The following is a 19,640-nucleotide window of genomic DNA, read 5'->3' as shown; positions in this document are numbered from 1 at the left end:
TTCAGTTAATTAAAATATTTTTCATACCTAGCTTACTGAAAAAGGCAAATCATAGGAAAATATTTAACATAAGAGTTTAATTAAAGAAAGAAATACCACATACACCATAAAACTGCCCCAGCATTTTGGGGTCACACCACATTTACCTTTATCATGTATGCTTCTACATTTATACTTAGTCATATTTAAAATGCTGCATTTGACTCATTAAAAATTCAGTTATATTTGTTACAGAGGAGATACTGAGATTGGAAAATGAGTATGGAAAACATTTTCCATACCAAGAGGGTATGAATTTTGTGGCATGAACATTGGTTTCAGAGTCTGAAGACTTTGAATTTTAACTGTACACATGGTATATGATTTTGGGCAAGTCATGATTACTTTATAAACATCTTTGAGGATTAGTTTCCTCATCTATAAAGTATAATTGTTATCAGCAACATGGTTATGAGAGTGGTTGTAAGGATTATATTAAATAGCATTTAGGTGGGTATCTAGCACATCATAGGACCTTAATGTTAAAAAGAACAATAGGGATTAAAATAGCCAAGTTTTGGTTAAAGAAATATGCTGTCCAGAAACCCCATTTCTTATGCATTTCGTTTAGTTGAGGTTTTCACACTTGTGTTGAACCAGTTAGAGTAGAAAGAAAACCCCAGTAATCCCACAGTAGTTGATATCACTCCATGTTGTTTAAAATATTTATCTTTCTATACCAAGATAAACTATATGAATTTGACTATATTCAAAATCATTGTCATGATTTATTATCTCTCTTCTCTGAACTGAGGTCTGTACACAGCTGTGTCAGGAAACATAGCCCTTTATGTACACAGGTATTTTCCCAGGAGATCCCACCCTATTTGTCCAGATGCTCTGGCTTCTGACCAGATATATCGGACTTCATCTGCATGAAGCTAGGGAGAGATTGTTGTGAGGAGCATTTGCCCTCAGTTTGGCTGGGGAGGCCATACAGGCATCAGCTGCTTATTTCGTAGATCAAAGAACAGCCTGTGTTTATGTGCTATATGTATTTGCTGAGCCTTTCCCAGCTCCACTTGGCTTAAGAGCCTCAGATGTCCTCTTAGAACATTTTTTCTCAATGATTATTTGGTTCAAAGAAAAAAGAAAAGAAAAGAAAAACACTACTGGCAGAAAAATAGACAAAATAAAACTTCCAAAGGATGCAAGCATATCATCTGTGAGAAAAAACTGAAAGGGGGCAGCAGGACAGGGTTGAGCATGAACATTGGTATCAGAGAACACAGCGTTTAAAATCCAGTGTTGCTAGTGTGATATCAGGCAAGTTATTTTATTTCTAGCAACCTTTGTTTCCCTTTCTGTAAAGTAGTGATAACAATATTTATTGTATAAGGTTAAATAAAATTTAAAAAGAAATGTGCTGAAAAATAATAGGCGCTCAATGTACAGTGGCTGTCATTATCTAAAGTTATTTTCTTTGTTACTAACATCAGTTTGTTTTTGCCCTACTGCAGAACAGTTTTGGTCATTTCATCAGTGCTGGACACATGTTGGGAACTTGATAAGGATGGATCTTTGTTCTTAAATTTTGTAGTATTTTTCCTTTTTCACAACTTGAATTAACTAATTCCTTGGTTTTTAAAACTGAGTTACACTTTACACGTAACAAAGTATATAAATCTCTATTGTATAGCTCAATGAATATTTGCCTGGTTAACTGTGTAACAACCAGCAGAATCAGGGTGTGAAATATTCCTATGAAGGTTCCTTTCTGCTTCTTTCCCATTAATGTCTACAGCCTTACCTCTTCACTTGTTTACCTTCCTCCCCCAAGAAAATCTCACTTTTGTCACCACTGATTAGAAAAGTTGCAAATTATTTGGAAGTTGAGCAACCATCTCTAAATAATCTATGGACCAAAGAATAAATCACAAAGGAAATTAGAACATTTAAAAACTGAGTAACAACAAAACAGTATATCAAAATTTAAGTGATATATAGCTTTAGCTGTAAATACTTTTTTTTTTTAAGATTTTTATTTATTTATTGAGAGAAAGGCAGTGAGAGAGACCATGAGCGAGGAGAAAGTCAGAGGGAGAAGCAGACTCCCCGTGGAGCTGGGAGCCCGATGCAGGACTCGATCCCGGGACTCCGGGATCATGACCTGAGCCGAAGGCAGTCGTCCAACCAACTGAGCCACCCAGGCATCCCTGTAAATACTTTTATTAGAAGAGAGGAAGGTTTAAAAATCAATGATCTGATCTTCCACTTTAAGAAGTTAAATAAGAGACTTGCAATTAAATCCAAAGAAAAGAAAGGGAAGGAAATTGTAAAAGAAAAAAGGTAAATGAAAAAGAAAGCAAAAGACTAATATAGTCCCATTTTAATTCCACAATAATCAGACACCCTGAATGACTGTAGTCATTTAAAATTTTTGACATTAGCTTTATGACTAAGGATAGTGGACTATATTATAAATGTCCTATGTATATTTGAAAAAAAAAAAAAAAGGTGTTCTGCAGTTGTTGGATGTCAGGTTCTTCAAAGTCAAGTCTATGTCCTTACTGGTTTTAGTTACTAGGAGAGAAGTCTCTAACTTTGTGGATTTATCTATTTTTCTTTTAGTTCTATCAGTTTTTTAAAAGGTTTTTAAAATTTCTTTTTGAGAGAGACAGAATGAGTAGGGGAGAAGGGCAGAGAGAGAAGCTCAGGTCATGATCCTAGAGTTCTGGGATCAGTCCCACATCGGCTCCCTGCTGTGCAGGGAGTCTGCTTCTCCCTCTGACTCTCCCCCTTCTCATGCTCTCTCTCTCTCTCATTCTCTCCCTCTCGAATAAATAAAATCTTAAAAAAAAAAAAAGCTTTGCTGTCTCTTCCTCTTCTTAGAAGGGCACTAATCCTATCAAATTAGGACCCCACCCTTACACCTTATTTAATCTTTATCACCTCCTTGCAGGCCCTTTCTGTAATTACAGTCGCGTTTTGAATTATAACTTCAACATACAAATTTTGGAAGGATACATTCAGTCTATAGCCCTTGCTCTCTTTTGAATTTTTCAGATATTTTCAGCATTCCACTTAATTTCCTCTATTGGATTTTAAGCAATGGTTTCTATAGTGTTATAGTATGTAATACTATATATCATGTATTTAATATATACATATATATTTCGCACATATAATGTATTTAATATTTATTGTTTTCACCTTTTTAAAAAAAGATTTTATTTATTTATCTGACACTGAGAGAGTGAGCCCAAGCAGGGGGAACAGCAGGCAGAGAAGGAGAAGCAGGCTCTCCACTGAACAGAGAGCTGTACTCAGGGCTCAATTCCAGGAACCTGGGATCCTACGCTGAAGGCAGATGCTTAACCAACTGAGCCACCCAGGCCCTCTATTTTCACTTTTAATAGTCAGTAGTCTTTTTGTGAAGTAAAAAACACAATTGATAATATTTATCCATATATGCAATGTTTATGGTACTCTTCATTCTTTTTGCAGATTCAGGTTACTGTGTAGCATTATTTCCTTTCATGGATGGACATTCCTTAGCCTATTACCAGAATAAGCAACCACCACTTCAAATGAAAGCCTCTTCTAGTAGTAGTTGCTGCCTATGGAAACAACTCTTGACTCTTAACCCTCTCTGGAATTTGTTTATTTAGCTTTCTTTATTTTCAGTGTTCCCTAATGTCTTTTAAGGACTAATATGTTATATATTTTTTAAAGATTTTATTTATTTACTTGATGGAGATCACAAGTAGGCAGAGAGGCAGGCAGAGAGAGAGGGGGAAGCAGGCTCCCTGCTGAGCAGAGAGCCTGATGTGGGCCTCGATCTCAGGACCCTGGGATCATGACCTGAGCCGAAGGCAGAGTCTTAACCCACTGAGCCACCCAGGTGCCCCAAATATGGGTTTTTAACTTAACCAGTTTGTTGTTGTTGCTGCTGCACCAGCTGCTTTATGGGCACCTTAATCTCACACTGCATCTCATTAGATGTCAGCAAACCTCAGTGTCACTATCAGTGTTTTGGGCAATAGAGAAAACTAACTGAGCTGAAGAGGGGTCAGAATTCATTGTGCAGCCCAGCCAGCTACCCTGAAGGTTTTTTTTTTTTTTTTTCTTACTCAAATTCTGTTAGTTAACATGCAGTGTAAAATTAGTTTCAGATGTACAATATAATGATTCCACACTTTCAACCGTCAGTGCTCATCACAAGTGCACTCCTTAATCATCACCTATTTCTCACATACCCCTCACCCTCTCCCTTCTGATAACCATCAGTTTGTTCTCTGTGGTTGAGTCAGTTTCCTGGTTTGCATCTCTCTCTTTTTTTCCCTTTACTCTTTGTTTTGTTTTCTTAAATTCCACATATGAGTAAAATCACGTGGTATTTGTCTTTCTCTGACTGACTTATTTCACTTACATAATACTCTCTAATAGTTTTGTGTGTTTTTTTTTTCAATGTAAGAATAAAAGTCTTCCTAATCAGCACTGAATCTCCTTTTCAGGCTGTTAATTTTTCTTCCCTTTCATGCTTCCAACTTTATTCAGCCTGGAGAACATCCTTTAATATTTTTTGAAGTGAATGCCTACTGGCAATAAATTCTCTCAGCTTAATTGTCTGGAAACACCTTTATTTCACCTTCATTTTTAAAAAAGATTTTATTTATTTATTTGACACAGAGAGAGAGAATGAGAGAGAGCACAAGCAAGGGGACCAGAAGAGGGAGAAGCAGACTCCCTGCTGAGCAGGGAGCCAGATGTGGGGCTTGATTCCAGGACTCTGGGATCATGACCTGAGCCAAAGACAGTTGCTTAACCAACTGAGCCACCCAGGCACCCCTCACCTTAATTTTTTAAAATAAATTTTCATTTGGTATATAATGCTAAGCGGGTCCCTTTTTTCAGGTTACTCCTTGAAAGATAACATTCCATTGGATTATAGCTCCCATAGTTTCTGTTAAAAAGTCAGTGATTGTTTTTTGTTTAAACGTTAATCTTCTGGAGGTAATGTGTCTTTTTTCCCATTGGTTGCTTTTTTTTTTAAGGTTTTATTTATTTATTTATTTATTTATTTATTTATTTGACAGACAAAGATCACAAGCAGGCAGAGAGGCAGGCAGAGAGAGAAAGGAAGCAGGCTCCCCGCCGAGCAGAGAGCCCGACGTGGGGCTCGATCCCAGGATCGAGATCATGACCAAAGCCGAAGGCAGAGACTTTTGCCCACTGAGCTACCCAGGTGCCCCTCCATTGGTTGCTTTTAAAGGTTTCTCGTTATCTTTAATATTGAGCCACTTGGTTCTGATATGTGTGGATGAAGTTTTCTTTGTATTTATCCTGCTTGATATTAGAAGAGCTGCTTGAATCTGTGAATTGATGTCTTTGGTCAGATATGGAAAATTCTTCAATGTTACTTTTTAAAATATTGTTTCTGTAACATACTCTCTCTCCTCTCCTTCTGGGACTCTGTTCATGGCCCATATCTCTTTAACATTCTGTCCTTTCTATTTCTGTGTTTCACTTTGAATATTTTCAAGTTGTATGTTTTCAGTTTCACTTATCTTGTCTTCTGCTATGTTCAGTCTGCTGTTAAATCCACTGAGTTCTTAATTTCAGATATTGGTGTTTTGTAATTCTAGGAGGTTCATTTGATTCTTTATTATAGTTTCTAATTCTCTGCTGAAATAATGTATCTTATAATCTATTTTGTCTACCCTTTCCTCTTTTTCTTTTAACATATTGATCATAATTACATTTAACTTTTTTCTGCCAAAAACCAGGATTATCTTTGAGTCTATAGTTATTGACTGTTTCATCTCTTATTTATTGTTTTCTTCTGCTTTTTTGCATTTCTATTAATTTTTTATTTTATGCTGGATATTGTAGATTATACGTTATAGAGGCTTATTTGCTTACAAAAAGTATTGAGTTTGATCTGGTGGGAAGTTAAATTACTGGTAGATCACCTTGATCTTTTTGAAGACTGCTTTTTAGGTTTTCTTAGGGCAAGTCTATTTCTGCTTGGTCCTTATTCCTAGAGTATAGCCTTAATCCTGTGGCAATTCCTATGATGTTTCATTTATCCTAGAATATTGCCTTTCTAGAGTTTCACCTGAAGGCCCAGGGTGCTCATCAAAGTCTGTCTATTCTGGGTGGGCCCAACGCCTACTGTCTTTCTTTCCCCAGAACTACACAAACTTTATAACTTTTCATCAGTTTTCACATGTGTAGTTGCTGTTCTCTGTCAGCCTTCTGGACTCCTGCCTGAAATAGTGGGGCGTGGGCATTGGCAGCGTTAAAGGAGAACCTCCATGAAAATTTCTGGGGTTCCCTCTATGTTCCGTCTTCACAGTCACCCTCCTCAAGTTCTGGCAACTTTTGCTTCTATAATCCCCAGTTTCTGCCTCTTTTACCCAGTGAGACCCCCCCGCCCCCGGCCCTTGTACTGTGGCCTGGAAAGTGTTCCCAGTGAGAGAACCTGGGTCATTGTAGAACTGTGATAATGGCTTGGTCCAATAATACCTACTTCAGATCAACTACTTGTGTTTTCTCAATGTTTATTTAGATCTTAGATCTTCTGCCTTACCCCCATACAGGCACTCATTATGGTAAAGCTTATCTTTTGCCTAATATTAGAGAGTTATTAAAAGTTTACTAGAGGCCATCTACTTTTCATGTACTTGATCTCTTTTCATTGCCATGACAAGGACATATGAAATAATCATAATATTAGTATATATACAGTGTATATGTACCAAGTGCCAGGCATTGTTTTGAGCCTCTTATGTATTTCTTATTCATACTCATTTAATCCTCACATCAACCATATAGATAGGTACTATTTTTGTTCCTACTTAACAAAGGGGGTCTCTTAGAAACTATAGAGGTTAAGTAATTCTACCTCCCGCCCCCATATACACTATATAAATGGAGGAATTAATGTTTCATACCTAGGCAATGTGGCTTCAGAATGTATGCTTTTAAGGACTTCATTTTTGGTGGTATTGTTTTCATTTTATGGGTGAGGAAACTGAGTTTTAGAGAGGGTGGCTGGCTTCCCCAGGTCACAGCGCTATTAAGTGGCAGCTCTAGGATCTGAGCCACTAGAATCCAAAGCCTTTGCTCTTTCCTGAATATCATAGTTCCTCCCAAAGAGAGAAAGAAGAAAAATGTTTTCATTTTGGGGACTTTAATTTAAAAGAATTTTGTGAGGACTTGGAAGGGAGTAAAACAGCTTCCTTTCATCCTTGATGAAAATAATATCTTCTTGTGCATATAATTTGCTGGCTGTTCATTGTTGGGCATTGGAAGGGGGTTGTAATTCCCATAAACATGTGGTATTTCTGAACACCTCTAGAATTCACTCCTATGGAAGCATATTGATAGCTCCATGTACATCAGTTTTGGGAGTGGAAGGATGGCAGAGCTCAACCTTGTGTTCCTTTGCATATCCTGACACATATGATGCCTACCTGACATGTGCATTTTCCTCTAAGTCTGAGCACTTGTGCTCCTTGGGTGTTTTAGACACTTGCCAGCCATAAACAGAGCCTTGAGAGGGTTTGAGACACCAAATATTTCTGTTTTGTTAAGGCTGCTGGGCTGAGATGAGGAGAGGAAGTTGATTCTTTTGCCAGGGAAGTCAGACCAGGTTTTCCCTTTTGCCACATGGCGTGTTTATGCATGAGCCCAGGGTACCAGAGGCTGTAGAATATCCTGGTGAGGGAGCTGCCCAGAACCCATGTGTCTCACCTGGTCTCTGATACTGTCCATCCTTTTTTGCAGTGTGGAGGCTGCCAGCATCGGATTCATCATTGTTATCGACCGGCGAAGGGACAAGTGGAGCTCCATAAAAGCATCATTGACACGAATAGCTGTAAATATTCACTTTTGTGCTGTTATTATAAGAAGTAATTTAAATTGTCTGTTCAGCTATTTCCTATCAAAGTCACAGGGAAAAGGCAATTGTTTTATGCCAAATTTTAGGAAGGTCTTTGTAGCAGAGGCTGTTGTGTCACATCCATGTCCCCTCTGCCACCTTCCTGTCATGGCAGACAATTCCTGAGCCCATCAAAATCTTCCTGAATCTACCTTATTGACCTCTCTCGTCACTTGGGGGGGGTGGCGAATAGGGAGTGCTGGGAAGTTAATGCCCCAGGAGTGACAAACGACTGAGTTATGGGAGTTAATGGATATGGGAGTTGATGGATAAATGCCCCAGCCTCCACACCCTTCAGAATTCTGAGATATGTACCACACAGTATCTCAGAGAGCCCCAACCCTTCTTGCCCCCAGCAGTGCCCCATCTTACTACACTGGCTTTCTTGTTATCACTTTCTCACTCTCCCCCACTCCTCTGTGTTTCCTGGGATCACTTCCTCAATAAACTCTATACCCAAATCCTTGTCTTAGAGATTCTTTGGTGAGGGCGGTCACCCAATGTAAGCCAGTCTTCATTTCGGTATTCAAATTAGTTTTCTACATACTGAAAGATACTGGAAAAAACAGACAAAATATAATATGTGCTTGTTTTTGGTATGAGATTGTACAACCTTGGATGAATTTCCTTTATCATCTATTTAGTCTGATTTTGATCCCTGTTTGTTACCTTTCAGCAAGTAGATGTATCCTTTCTATCTGTGGGGACAGGGAACTCAACCACATGTGCAGGGAGAGACACCTCAGGGCAGCCATGCCAGCATTTCCACCAAAGCACAGGCTTCCTAGGGCAGTTGAGAAGGCTGAAGAAGATGGGATATTGTAGGGTGATGTGTGTGTAGAGGCTGGGATGGGAGAGGGACTTTAGAAGCCTCATTCATGCCTACTTACAAAGGTAGTCACGCATGCAAACATGCACATATATGGAGTCTCAGACCTAAGCCTCAACCAGAAATACAAATAGTGTCTCAGCCTATTTGTCCTACCATGATGTAACAAAATGCAAGCTGCTTCTGCTTAGGAGCTTGCATTTCAAACACTGGGGGAAAGGAAGACTCCCTTCCCCTTGGGTATGGATTGTTTTGTTCCTTTCGTTTAGTTTTGGAAAATTTTGGGAAAATTTTAGTTTTTGGGAAAAATACAATGGTGGTTGATGGCCCATGGATATTTTAGAGGACTGGCCTGAAGAGAGTTCTGGTTTTCCAGGATCCATTTACAATACTTGAATAATCTAATACTTGAGCCTAATTTGTTCAATAATTACATAATCACTTTGTGAGTAAAAGACATTGTAGCACAGGGATCCCAAAACCTGGCTTCCAATCAGAATCTCTTCAGGTGCTTGTTGAAAATAGATATGTGAACTTCATCCCTGTTCTAGTGAATCAGAATATTCTAAGCTAAAGACCAGATTACTTTTTAATACTTTTTTAAAGATTTTATTTATTTATTTGACAGACAGAGATTACAAATAGGCAGAGAGGCAGGCAGAGAGAGAGAGAGAGAGGAGGAAGCAGGCTCCCTGCTGAGGAGAGAGCCCGATGAAGACCAGATTACTTTTTAACAAACACTTTAGGAGGTTGCTTTTTGGGAACCACTAGAAGGAGAGAAAGCCATGAGCAATGGGAGGCTTGGAGTCCCCGTTTGTGCCATTAAGTTGCTATATGAATCTGAGTTATCTCATTTCTCAGGAACTTGCCTCCAGAGAAAGGCAATGCTTCCTGAAAGCAACTTGGCAATAACATGCATCAGGAATCATTAAAATACTAAGTCTTTGACTCAGTAATTCTTTTGGGAAACTATCCAAAGAAAGTGTTCCAAAATGTGGGTTAAGATATATAAAAGTATGAAAAAGTCTAAATCATTAGCAATAAAGGATTGGTTAAGTAAATTGTGCACCCATGAAAGATAATATTTCCAAAGAATTTTTAAATAATAGAAATAAAACTCATGGTATAATATTAAGGGGGGAAAAGCATGTTACAAAATATTTCTACAGTGTGAATTTAACCATGATAAAGATATTTCAGCTGAGAAAATAGCCTGTAAATAATTAGATTGGAATATTAAAAATGGCTATGAGATCATGAGTAGTTTTGGTGGTTTTCTTTTTCTAATATATACTTTTATTTCCAATTTTTTCTGTAAGAAGTATGAAATACTTTTATAATCAGAAAATTTTTTTTATTTGTTTTGATTTTTAAGGAGAGGTTTGGTTTTTTCAAACAGTATGTTTTTCAGCTCTGAAATCCTGTGATATATACTCTAATTCTTTGGCATCGGTGTTGTCTCCTTAAACTTTCCTGTCTGTGATTTTGGGCAAGAGGAGACCAATGGATGTGACATTTGCTCTGAAACTTTCCATCATCCTTCCAGGTAGCATTTCCAGGAAACTTGCAGCTCATATTCATCCTTCGTCCATCTCGCTTTATCCAGAGGACATTCACTGACATTGGCATTAAATATTATCGAGAAGAATTTAAAATGAAAGTGCCGGTAAGCATGACTTTTCATCTTGTCTGCATTTGGTCAGGGCCTGTGGAGAAGATGGCATTTGAGCTGAGTTTGTAAGGGAGGTAGGACTCTATAGGCAGAGAGAGGAAAGGCATTCTGTATAGAGTGAACAGCATGTGTAAGGACATGGAGGCAGGAAGGACATACTTTACGTGAGGTCCACGGGGAGGCCCCATTCTTGTTGGACTATATATAGGACAATTGTTTGGAAGAAAAAAAGTAGAAAACATGGAATAGGTTTTCACTGTAAGAATAAGGGTTCTGGATTTTATTCAGTAGGCAGTGGGGATCCAGTGAAGGTTTTTCAGTTGGGAAATAACTTGGGTAAAGTGGTATTGCAGTTATATAATCTGAAGGTAGAAGTGATTGAAAGAGGGAGAGTTATTTTAATAGTATGGGTAAAAGAAAATAAGGATCTAAAATAAATACAGGCAACTGTAGAGTAAAAGTAAAACCAAAATGTGATATACTCATAAAACAAAAATAAATTAAAATGACAAGAGTAAATATTTTACTGATAACTTTGGCAGAGATGTGGGGGGAAACAGGCACTTTCATACTTTGCTGACTGAAATGAAGTTGGTAATGACTGATATGAAGGAGTAATTGGTGGCATTTATCAAAAATTAAAGGATTTACACTCATTGACCTTCCAATAAAAGTTATTCTACAGATATTCTCATACATGCGCTTAAGTCTGCATATATGATGGTATTAATTACCAAATTGTTTATAAGAATCAATGATTAGAAATACCACAAATAAAAAAAAATAAATAATGGTTTGCACAATCAACTAAATACTTTGTAGACAGCAAAAGTGATAAGGCATTATACAACCACAGGTAAAGCAGGTGGCAGTTATCATACACCTAACCAATGACCCAACCAAAAGAAATGAAAGCACGCTTCCACAAAAAGACCCTTACAAACAGAAATGTCCATCAACATGTGAATGGATAAAGAAATTGTGGCATAGGGCGCCTGGGTGGCTCAGTGGGTTAAGCCGCTGCCTTCGGCTCAGGTCATGATCCCAGGTCCTGGGTTCGAGCCCCACATCGGGCTTTCTGCTCAGCAGGGAGCCTGCTTCCTCCTCTCTCTCTGCCTGCCTCTCTGCTTACTTGTGATTTCTCTCTGTCAAATAAATAAATAAAATCTTTAAAAAAAAAAAAAGAAATTGTGGCATAGTCACATAATGGAAGAACAAACAATAAAAAAGAGTGAAGTATTGATTATTTTAACAACATGGACACTCTCCATAATATTCTCCTGAAAGAAGAAAATTAACCACTAAAGGGTGTATGTTCTATGATTCTTCTTATGTAACACTTAAGAAGAGACAAAACTAACCTAGAAAATCGCAATGATGGCTGCTGTTAGGGGTGAGGTGGAGTGGAGATTAACTGGAAGTAGGTATAAGGGGATTTTCTAGGGAAATGTGTATCTTGATTGGATGGTGTTACATGTATGTATACAGTTGTCAGAACTAATTGAACTATCACCTTAAAATCTGTGCATTTGATTGATGTAAATTACATCTCAATTAAAAAAGAAAAAACATAAAAAGGAAAAAAATAGGTAAGATGAATCGATAATGGTAGAAAAGTTTCTAATATATATTTTTGTTTCATTTTTTGTTTAGTTGGAAGTAAACTCAGAAAAATTTCAAGAATAAGATTGATACAAAGAACATTCATTCTATGCTCTTTACCCAGATTCATTCACCTATTGTTAACATTTTATCCCCATTTGCTTTATTATTTACTTATTATTTGCTTCTCCTATAGATAACCTCTTTTCTATCTAATATTATACATATATAAATATAGATATTTATTTCTCTATTCATAGTATATATAGATAGGTTTAAATATAAAGAGATATATATATTATACATATATGGAATATGTATATGTATATTTGTATATATAGGATCTAGTTTAGGATCAAACAGTACACATAGTTGTCATGTGTCTTTAGTTTCCTTTATTTTTTTTTTTTTATTATTTTTTTTTTTTGACAGAGAGAGATCACAAGTAGACGGAGAGGCAGGCAGAGAGAGAGAGAGAGGGAAGCAGGCTTCTTGCTGAGCAGAGAGCCCGATATGGGACTCGATCCCAGGACCCTGAGATCATGACCTGAGCCGAAGGCAGCGGCTTAACCCACTGAGCCACCCAGGCGCCCTTTAGTTTCCTTTAATCTGAAATATTTCCACAGTCTGTCTTTGCCTTTTATGACATTAGCATTTTTATTTATTTATTTATTTGACAGATTTATTTATTTGACAGACAGAGATCACAGGTAGGCAGAGAGGCAGCCAGAGAGAGAGGAAGGGAAGCAGGCTCCCTGCTGAGCAGAGAGCCTGATTCGGGGCTCGATCCCAGGACCCTGAGATCATGACCTGAGCCAAAGGCAGAGGCTTAAACCACTGAGCCACCCAGGTGCCCCAATGATATTAGCATTTTTGAAGAATACAGTCCTTTAAAAACAAAACTTACCTTATTTGGGGGGTCACGTGATGATTTCTCGGGATTTGATTCAGATAATGCATTCCTAGTTAGAATACTGCTTAAGTGATGTCATATCCTTCTTTTTTTTCTTTTTTTCTATTTATTTTATTTTTTTATTATTTTTTAATCATTTTTTAAAATTTATTTTCAGCATAACAGTATTCATTGTTTTTGTACCACACCCAGTGCTCCATGCAATCCGTGCCCTCTCTAATACCCACCACCTGGTTCCCCCAACCTCCCACCCCCGCACCTCTTCAAACCCTTCAGATTGTTTTTCAGAGTCCATAGTCTCTCATTGTTCACCTCCCCTTCCAATTTCCCCCAACTCCCTTCTCCTAACTCCTCATGTCCTCCATGCTATTTGTTATGCTCCACAAATAAGTGAAACCATATGATAATTGACTCTCTCTGCTTGACTTATTTCACTCAGCATAATCTCTTCCAGTCCCGTCCATGTTGCTACAAAAGTTGGGTATTCATCCTTTCTGATGGAGGCATAATACTCCATAGTGTATATGGACTACATCTTCCTTATCCATTCGTCCGCTGAAGGGATGTCATGTCCTTCTTAGGGTATCACATGTAGAAAACACAGTGTTCATCTGCCCCCGCCATTGATAACATTAATTTTGGTCCCTTAGTTAAGGTGCTGTCCAGTTTCTCAAACGTTTCCATTACAACTAATACAGAATCTTTGAAGATCACACAAATACCCTGCTCCTCAAAAGATTCCTCTCTATATTTAATACCTATTGGTAATTCTTACCTGGAATGATCTTTATTAAATTGATTGCAAAATAATGATTTCCCAACTATAATACTCTCTGAACATATACTGATCAGAAGTTGGTACTCTACTGTAAGCTAGAGCTTTCCCTTCTCCCTTATTTGTCTATCATCATAAGACATATATGTATGTCTCTTTCTCTCTAAATATATTTATTTATCCTAGAAATCATAGAGTTTACACTGGCACTTTAAATTTTAGGTCATCATCAGTGATCCCTTGTGTGGGAAACTTTACACTAGTTGCATGTAAAAAAGTAATTCAATCTTTAATATTAAAAAAGCTGGCAAACCCCAGAAAACATCCATCATGAAAGCAAGATACTTTCAGTAAAAAGAAAGTCACATAGTAGGTCATTAAAAAAACTTTTTTAGGTCTTCTAGCATGTATTTTTAAGTGGTGATAAAAGCAAAAGGAAAATAATATGGATAATATATTCTCATTTGAATAAAATAGAAGTGGCTTGTATGTGATTGCATATAATAGCGCACCTTGGGAAGGGCTGTATAAGACATCAAAAAACTGGTTGAAGTGGTTGCCTCTTGGATGTAGAACTGGAGGTCTGGGGGTACGGGTGAGAGGAAGACTATTTTCAATTTAGCTTAACTCTTTCTGTTTGAATTTATTATCACATACACATATTAACTGTTCAAAATGAAAAACCTCACTTTAATTGAAATTGCTCTGAGAAAATATTTAATCCATCTCAATGAAAACTGACTGTATCTCAGATAAGGGATTTTTCTGTTTCTTTTCCCACTCTTATTTTCCCTCTTTTGGTTTAATTTTATATTAATACTCAAATTTCCTAAAACACTTCTTCCCTATATTTTGGGTGTTAACCAGACACAAAATGCATTTCTTATTCTATTTTAAATACTTATTTCAAAATAACTTGAGTGTTCAAGAGAAAATGTAAGCCATAAGTTTCTTACTCCGTTTTCCTGAACTGAGTAACAGCACTGGGAAAGGGATGACTTACAAGAAATGAATGAACTTTTTGTAATCCTCATAAGCTTGTTCCCCTTCAAAGATAAAGAAAATTGTTTTGTGTCACTCAAAAAGGTTTGGAGTTAGCACTAAGCATTTGACCAAATATCAAATACATGTTTCTCTGGTTGTGTATAAAACACACCTCTCCAAGAGATAGTATGTATACAGATACATATGTGATTTATGCCTTGCTTTTCATGTGGTGCATCTATACTAAAGAGAGAAGGACCATCTACTTTGTGTTGATACCATGTTTTTAGTTACTTCTGTATGTGGTAATGTATGTTGATACCTTGTCCTTCATATTTTCAATTTTAAACTTAAAATCAACTTTTTAAAAGCTCTCTGTCACCCAAACTAAAGGCTTATTAGTAGGGCATTTTTAAATGCTAAACATTTACCTTGTCAACTACTGTTTCACCTGTGGAAGATGATCACATTCTCACTGTTCTGATGCACCACAGAGTTCAGTGTAATGTTACCAAACTTGAAGGAACTAGACTTCAAAATACATTTAGCCTTTTATTTATTTATTTATTTTTAAATCATTTTATTTATTTTCAGCATAACAGTATTCATTGTTTTTGTACCACACCCAGTGCTCCATGCAATCCGTGCCCTCTCTAATACCCACCACCTGGTTCCCCCAACCTCCCACCCCCCGCACCTCTTCAAACCCTTCAGATTGTTTTTCAGAGTCCATAGTCTCTCATTGTTTATTTATTTGACAGACAGAGATCACAAGTAGGCAGAGAGGCAGGCAGAGACAGAGAGACGGGGGCGGGGGGGAAGCAGGCTCCCCGCTGAGCAGAGAGCCCGATGTGGGGCTCGATCCCAGGACTCTGGGATCATGACCAGAGCTGAAGGCAGAGGCCTTAACCCACTGAGCCACCCAGGTGCCCCTACATTTAGCCTTTTAAATGACAGTCCAAGCTGTTGGTTTGTTTTCCTTGCTTTGTTTTTATTTTCTTTTAATCTTTAATTTTTTTTTAATTTAAATGTTACTTAGTTAACATACAGTGCAATATTGGTTTCTAGAGTAGAACTCAGTGATCCATCACTTACATAAAATAGCCAGGGCTCATCACAAAAATGATACCCTTCACCCATCCTTCACCCATCCTGTCCCATCCCCCCACCTCCCTCCCTCCATCAACCCTGTTTGTTCTTTTGTTAAGAGTTTCTCATGGTTTATTTCCCTCTCTCCCTTTCTTCTGCCCCCCTTCCCACATGTACATCTGTTTTCTTTCTTAAATTCCACACATGAGTGAGATCATATGATATTTGTCTTTCTCTGACTGGCTTATTTCACTTAGCATAATACACTCTAGCTCCATCCATGTCATTGCAAAAGGCAAGATTTCATTCATTCATTATTCAGCTGAATAATATTCTATTGTATATGGATACCACACCTTTATTTATTCATCAGTCGATGGACATTTGGACTCTCTCCATAGTTTGGCTATTGTTGATAATGCTGCTATAAACATTGGGGTGCATGTAGCTCTTCAAATCTGTATTTTTGTGTCCTTTGGGCAGATATCTAGTGCAATTGCTGGGTTGTAGGGTAGTTCTATTTTTAACTTTCTGAGGAAACTCCACACTGGCTGCACCAGTTTGCATTCCCACCAACGGTACAAGAGGGTTCTCCTTGTTCTACATCCTTGCCAAGGTCTGTTTCTTGTGTTGTTAATTTTAGCCATTCTCACAGGTGTGTGGTGGTATCTCATCGTGGTGTTGATTTGTATTTCCCTGATGATGAGTGGTGCTGAGTATCATCTCATGTGTCTGTTAGCCACCTGGATGTCTTCTTTGAAAAGGTGTCTGTTCATGTCTTCTGCCCATTTCTTGAGTGGATTATTTGTTTTTTTTGGATGTTGAGTTGATAAGCTCTTTATAGATTTTGGATACTAACCCTTTATCTGATATGCCATTTGCAAATATCTTCTTCCATTTCTTAGGGTGCCTTTTAGTTTTGTTGATTATTTCTCTCATTGTTCGGAAGGTTTTTATCTTGATAAAGTCCCAATAGTTCACTTTTGCCTTTGTTTCCCTTGCCTCCTGTAACCTGTCTAGTAAGAAGTTGCTAGAGCCAAGGTCAAAGAGATTTCTGCCTGTGTTCTCCTCTAGGAATTTGATGGATTCCTGTTTCACATTTAGGTCTTTCATCTGTTTTAAGTTTTATTTATTCATTTATTTATTTTATTGTCTTATGTTAGTTACCATATAGTACATCATTAGTTTTTGATGTGTTCTAAGATTCACTGTTTATATATAACACCCAGTGCTCCATGCAATACATGTCCTCCTTATTACCCACCACCAGGCTCACCCATCCCACCACCTCCCCTCCTCTCTAAAACCCTCAGATTGTTTCTCTGGAGTCTGTGGTCTCTCATGATTCCTCTCCCGCTCCGATTCCCGCCCCCCTTCACTTTTCCTTTCCTTCTCCTAATGTCCTCCATGTTATTCCTTATGTTCCACAAGTAATTGAAACCATATGATAATTGACTTTCTCTTCTTGACTTATTTCATTCAGCATGATCTCCTCCAGTCCCATCAAGGTTTTTGTAGATGGTGTAAGAAAGTGGTCCAGTTTCATTCTTCTGCATGTGGCTGTCCAATTTTCCCAACACCATTTATTGGAGAGACTATATTTTCCCACCGGGTATTCTTTCCTGCTTTATCAAAGATTAGTTGACCATAGAGTTGAGGGTCCGTTTCTGGGTTCTCTATTCTGTTCCATTGATCTACATGTTTGTTTTTGTGTCAGTACCATACTGTCTTGATGATTACAACTTTGTAATATAGCTTGGACACAGTACTAGAAGTCCTAGCTTCAGCAATCAGACAACAAAAAGAAATAAAAGGCACCCAAATTGGCAAAGAAGTCAAGCTCACTCTTTGCAGATTGACATGATACTCTATGTGGAAAACCCAAAGACTCCACCCCAAAATTGCTAGATCTCATACAGGAATTCAAAAAAGTGACAGGATATAAAATCAATGCACAGAAATCAATGGCAGAAAGAGAAATTAAGGAATCTTTTGTATTTACAATTGCACCAAAAGCCATATGATACTTAGGAATAAACCTAACCAAAGAGGTAAGGGAAACTGAAAACTATAGAATACTTATGAAGGAAGTTGAGGAAGACACAACGAAATGGAAAAACATTTCATGCTCATGGATTGAAAGAACAGATATTGTTAAAATTTCTATGCTACCCAGAGCAATCTACACATTCAATGCAATCCCTATCAAATGCCATCAATGTTTTTCACAGAGCTGGAACAAATAATCCTAAAATTTGTTGGAACCAGAAAAGATGATGACTAGCTGGCATCACAAATCCGAACTTCAAGCCATATTACAAAGCTGTCTCCATTTCATTTCTTTCACTCTTGTCATTATTTCCTTTCTTTTACTGTCTCTGGCTTTATTCTTCTTTTTCTAGCTCCTTTAGTATAAGGTTAGGTTTGTTTGAGAATTTTCTTGCTTTAAAAAGAATTTTTTTTAAGATTTATTTATTTATTTATTTATTTGACAGAGAGAGAGAGAGACAGACAGACAGACAGCAAGAGAGGGAATACAAGCAGGGGGAGTGGGAGAGGCCGGTTTCCTGCTGAGTAGGGAGCCGGATGTTGGACTCAATCCCAGGACCCTAGGATCATGACCTGAACCAAAGGCAGATGCTTAATGCCTAAGCCACCCAGGTGCCCCAAGACTTTTCTTGCTTCTTGAGGTAGGCCTGAATCGTTATAAACTTCTCTTTTGGAACAGCTTGTACTTCACCCCAAAAATCTGGACTGTTGTATTTTCATTTTCTTTTTTCTTTTTTTTTTTTTTTTTAATTTATTTTGACAGAGAGAGATCACAAGTAGACGGAGAGGCAGGCAGAGAGAGAGAGAGGGAAGCAGGCTCCCTGTAGAGCAGAGAGCCCGATGCGGGACTCGATCCCAGGACCCTGAGATCATGACCTGAGCCGAAGGCAGCGGCTTAACCCACTGAGCCACCCAGGCGCCCCAGTTGTATTTTCATTTTCATTTGTCTCCATGTGTATTTTTAAATTTCTTCTTTGGTTTCTTGGTTGACCCATTCATTGTTCAGTAGCATGTTATTTAGGCTGCATGTATTTGTGTTCTTTCTAAATTTTATCTTGTGGTTGATTTCTAGTTTCATACTATTATGGTCAGAAAAGATGCATGATATGATTTCAGCCTTTTTGAATTTATTGATACTTGTTTTGTGGCTAATATGTGATCTATTCTGGAGAGTGTTCTATATATATTTGAAAAGAACGTATTCTGCTGTTTGAGGGTGGAACATTCTGAATATATCATTAGATCCATCTGGTCCAATGTGTCATTCAAAGCCACTGTTTCTTTGTCCATTTTCTCTCTGGATGACCTATCCACTAATGTAAATGAGGTGTTAATATCTCTACTATTACTTTATAACTATTGATTTCTACCTTCATGTCTGTTTATAGTTACTTCATATATTTAAGTGCTTTCATGTTGGGTGCAAAAATATTTACAATTGTTGTATCCTCTTGTTGGATTGTACCCTTTATCATCATGTAGAGTCCTTCTTTTTCTCAAGTTATAGTCTGTCTTAAAGTTGATTTTGTATGATATAAATATTGGTATCCTCATTTTCTTTTCATTTGCATGGTAAATGTTCTTCCATTTTCCATTATCTGCATATATTTTTAGGTCTGAAATGTGTCTCCTGTAGGCACCATATAGATGGGTTTTGCTCTTTTATCCATTCAGTCACCCTATGTCTTTTGATTCAAAGTATATTCAAAGTAATTATTGATAAATACATACTCACTGCCATTTTGTTATGTTTTACAGTTGTTTTGTTGTTCTTTTCTGCTCCTTTCTTCTTTTCTTGCT

General features: G+C 37.5%; 1 protein-coding gene across 5 annotated transcripts in view; it reads left to right on the top strand.

Moving 5' to 3' along the window:
- Positions 1–19,640, top strand: part of MCF2L2 (MCF.2 cell line derived transforming sequence-like 2) — a 259,359-nt gene that overhangs the window by 79,439 nt on the left and 160,280 nt on the right. For all 5 annotated transcript variants that reach the window (XM_047731452.1, XM_047731445.1, XM_047731474.1 and 2 more), the window contains 2 exons: positions 7,774–7,864; positions 10,303–10,422. In XM_047731452.1, the coding sequence (XP_047587408.1) occupies positions 7,774–7,864; positions 10,303–10,422 (211 nt within the window). The remainder of the gene's footprint in view (positions 1–7,773; positions 7,865–10,302; positions 10,423–19,640) is intronic.

This window comes from Lutra lutra, chromosome 1 (assembly GCF_902655055.1).
Source record: "Lutra lutra chromosome 1, mLutLut1.2, whole genome shotgun sequence".
Classification (NCBI taxonomy): domain Eukaryota; kingdom Metazoa; phylum Chordata; class Mammalia; order Carnivora; family Mustelidae; genus Lutra; species Lutra lutra.
Note: the sequence above shows the minus strand (reverse complement) of the source record. Positions and strands in the feature narration are given on the sequence as shown.